Source organism: Colobus angolensis, unplaced genomic scaffold (assembly GCF_000951035.1).
Source record: "Colobus angolensis palliatus isolate OR3802 unplaced genomic scaffold, Cang.pa_1.0 Scaffold265, whole genome shotgun sequence".
Taxonomy (NCBI): Eukaryota; Metazoa; Chordata; class Mammalia; order Primates; family Cercopithecidae; genus Colobus; species Colobus angolensis.
In genome coordinates this window covers 50,120-53,458 of record NW_012115877.1, presented here as the reverse complement: position 1 = coordinate 53,458, position 3,339 = coordinate 50,120, and the positions used below count along the sequence as shown (strand labels likewise).

The window sequence follows — 3,339 nt, the reverse complement described above, 5'->3', positions numbered from 1 at the left end:
ATTTGTAACAAGCTCCCAAGTGTCATTCGTTCATGTATTTTGATTTATATTACTAATATAAATTAATTTATATTTATATAAATTATATATATTTATATAAAACAAGGGGCTAGATTACTTCTCATGTTCTTTCAAGCTATGTTTTTCTGTGATTATAAAGTGCCTTGTAGAAACTGCACCATATACCCTTCCCTTACATAAGAATTTTTCATTCAAACTAGAATATTTTTCTGAACATAGACTTTTCTTTTTTTTCAAAGCTGGGCCAGGAAATAATTGACTTATTTTATTTTGCTTGCAGCTCTGCCTTTGTTTCCTACTTTTTAGCTTTTGACATATAGCTGAAAAAGTCCCAGAAAGCTGATCTTTCCAAGTTAATCATCCCTGAAGAGTGGCGGACTCATTGTGCACTAAAGCAATCCTTTCTTCTATGTGAGCCAAAAAAGAAAAACAGCCTACCAGACACCTGTAAAGAGAAGGTTATCGTCATATAGGAATTTGAGGAACTGCTATATGGTACATTACTTTTCCAAATGGGAGAGAATCGGCTCTCATGATGTCCCAGAGGGCCTTAAAATAAACAAGAGAGAAATTGTAACAGCTTGTCATCTGTGCTTGTACACTAGACTTCCATGTAGTTACTCTAGAGAAATCTAAATAAATATGCAGTTAGTTCTTTGAAAAAATCCTCAAATAATATGTAGAGACTCAGGCAGATGTGGTAAAAAGGGGAAGGTTATTTTATACTTGGTATCTCCAACCCACTGGCAAGCAATCTTTTGGAAGGAACAGCAGTTGATTGTGAATTTAGGTTTTGAACCACCATTAGGCAAAGATAGTTTCTCTAGAGAGAATCATGCCTGCTAATTACACATGTACCGGGCCAGATGGAGACAACACAGATTTTCGTTACTTTATTTATGCAGTGACATACACTGTCATTCTTGTGCCAGGTCTCATAGGGAATATATTAGCCCTGTGGGTATTCTATGGTTATATGAAAGAAACAAAACGAGCTGTGATATTTATGATAAACTTAGCCATTGCTGACTTACTACAAGTTCTTTCCTTGCCACTGAGGATCTTTTACTACTTGAATCATGACTGGCCATTTGGGCCTGGTCTCTGCATGTTCTGTTTCTACCTGAAGTATGTCAACATGTATGCAAGCATCTACTTCTTGGTCTGCATCAGTGTGCGACGATTTTGGTTTCTCATGTATCCCTTTCGCTTCCATGACTGCAAACAGAAATATGACCTGTACATCAGCATTGCTGGCTGGCTGATCATCTGCCTTGCATGTGTACTCTTCCCACTCCTCAGAACTAGCGATGATACCCCTAGCAATAGGACCAAATGCTTTGTGGATCTTCCTACCAGGAATGTCAACCTGGCCCAGTCCATTGTTATGATGACCATTGGCGAGTTGATTGGGTTTGTAACTCCGCTTCTGATTGTCCTGTATTGTACCTGGAAGACGGTTTTGTCACTGCAAGATAAATATCCCATGGCCCAAGATCTTGGAGAGAAACAGAAAGCCTTGAAGATGATTCTAACCTGTGCAGGGGTATTCCTAATTTGCTTTGCACCTTATCATTTCAGTTTTCCTTTAGATTTCCTGGTGAAGTCCAATGAAATTAAAAGCTGCCTAGCCAGAAGGGTGATTCTAATATTTCATTCTGTGGCATTGTGTCTTGCTAGTCTGAATTCGTGTCTTGACCCAGTCATATACTACTTTTCCACTAATGAGTTCCGAAGACGACTTTCAAGACAAGATTTGCATGACAGCATCCAACTCCATGCAAAATCCTTTGTGAGTAACCATACAGCTTCCACTGTGACAACTGAATTATGCTAAAACAAAAAAACAAACTGAATATGACCTGAAATGCAAGTACCTCAGAACATATCTGCAATACCAAAGCCACGGGGGAGAATTCGCAAAAAAACACAGCTTTTAGGTTCTGCTCTATCTTACTGCTGTGGGGAATTCACTTCTTCAAAGCAGGACCTATTTGGAGCATTATGATCCACCATTATTGATGTTGACATATCCGTGTGGTAATTTTTCATCAAGTCTGTAAATCTTAAAATATCAAATTTCTGTGACATCCTACAAACATATGCTCTCAACTCTAGTCAGTACTTTTATCTGTGACCCTCAGGCACAAAAAGAGTATTAGCTTGGAGCCACCATAAGCATTTAGTTTTGTTACAGCAGATACTGAGTCTTTATATTCAGAGGAAATGTAGGTGTCTTTTTATATTAGTAATCACAGTTTACATGCCATTTTCATATGTTTGGTTATATTTTTGTGGGATGGATGATATAGTACCCTGTGTAAAGAAAATGTTGTAAACATAAGATCATTTTTATCTCTCAAGTGTGATTACATTTCAGAGTTTGAAGACTAGAATAGCTCTTTTCTTCATTTTTGTGTCAACATGAAACATTATTTGTCACACCTGTTCACAGAATGAAAATCTGAACTCAGGTCTCTGGCATATTTAAACTAAGAACAATATACATATTTACCTATGATAACCCTCTGTGACTAGAAAGATGCCGTGTTGCATCTACCTAGGACAGGTAGTTTGTCAAAGTCCACACAAGGTGACTCAAATGGCCTCTAAGCCCAGGAGAAAGCAGAAAGGTGACAATCATAGTTCTGGCTCTCTTACACTTTTTCTAAAGAACATTTCTGGAGATGTATGGACCTGCCTAGTAGAGGAAGTTTTTAATCATGCTTCTGGAGATACATTGAGGTAGTGTTGACAGGTTCCTGCACTTTCTGAGCCTATGGAAGAAGTAGTGCACTAATGAATCATTAAACCTAGGCCAGAATGAAAAGATGGAGCAAAGTTGGCTAATCCTTTTAAAATTCTCATCACATTTTATTTCTTACTCTAATATAAGGACACTTAGTTTAGACTGCCAACTCACTTACCCAAGCCAGAGTAAGTCTCTCTGCCCCATCATTGCATACATATTGCAGTCAGTCACATGGACCCTAGAATCCACATTGATTTTTTTTGGTCTAGCTTTGCCCCAGACATACCATTCTAAAGCCTCCAAAGTCTAGCTCTTAGCAGCTGGGGAAGGCAATTATTTTACCTTTTGAAAAATGTAAAGAAGATTAATTTGGTCAGCCTTGGGCAACCAATGGCCGATGACTTGCCTACTACCTGTTTGGTACTGTTTTGCGGGAAACAGACCCAGGATATTAGTCGTAATTAAACCTTAGGTTGTAAGTATGAGAATATTTTGAAACATGTTTTAGCAAAAATCTCTAACTTTAAGAAAGTTCTACTTAAAATCTGTGTGCTATATAATGAAGA

General features: G+C 37.8%; 1 protein-coding gene across 1 annotated transcript; it reads left to right on the top strand.

The window, feature by feature from the left end:
- The first annotated feature begins 826 nt into the window (after positions 1 to 826).
- Positions 827 to 2,072, top strand: GPR174 (G protein-coupled receptor 174). The gene has a single exon (XM_011947419.1). The coding sequence runs from the start codon at positions 857 to 859 to the stop codon at positions 1,856 to 1,858; it is 1,002 nt and encodes a 333-aa protein (XP_011802809.1). The 5' UTR covers positions 827 to 856; the 3' UTR covers positions 1,859 to 2,072.
- The last annotated feature ends 1,267 nt before the right edge of the window (positions 2,073 to 3,339 follow it).

Bases quoted from the DNA above. Each gene is read 5' to 3' on its own strand.
- GPR174 (XM_011947419.1), top strand. From the start codon at position 857: ATGCCTGCTAATTACACATGTACCGGGCCAGATGGAGACAACACAGAT.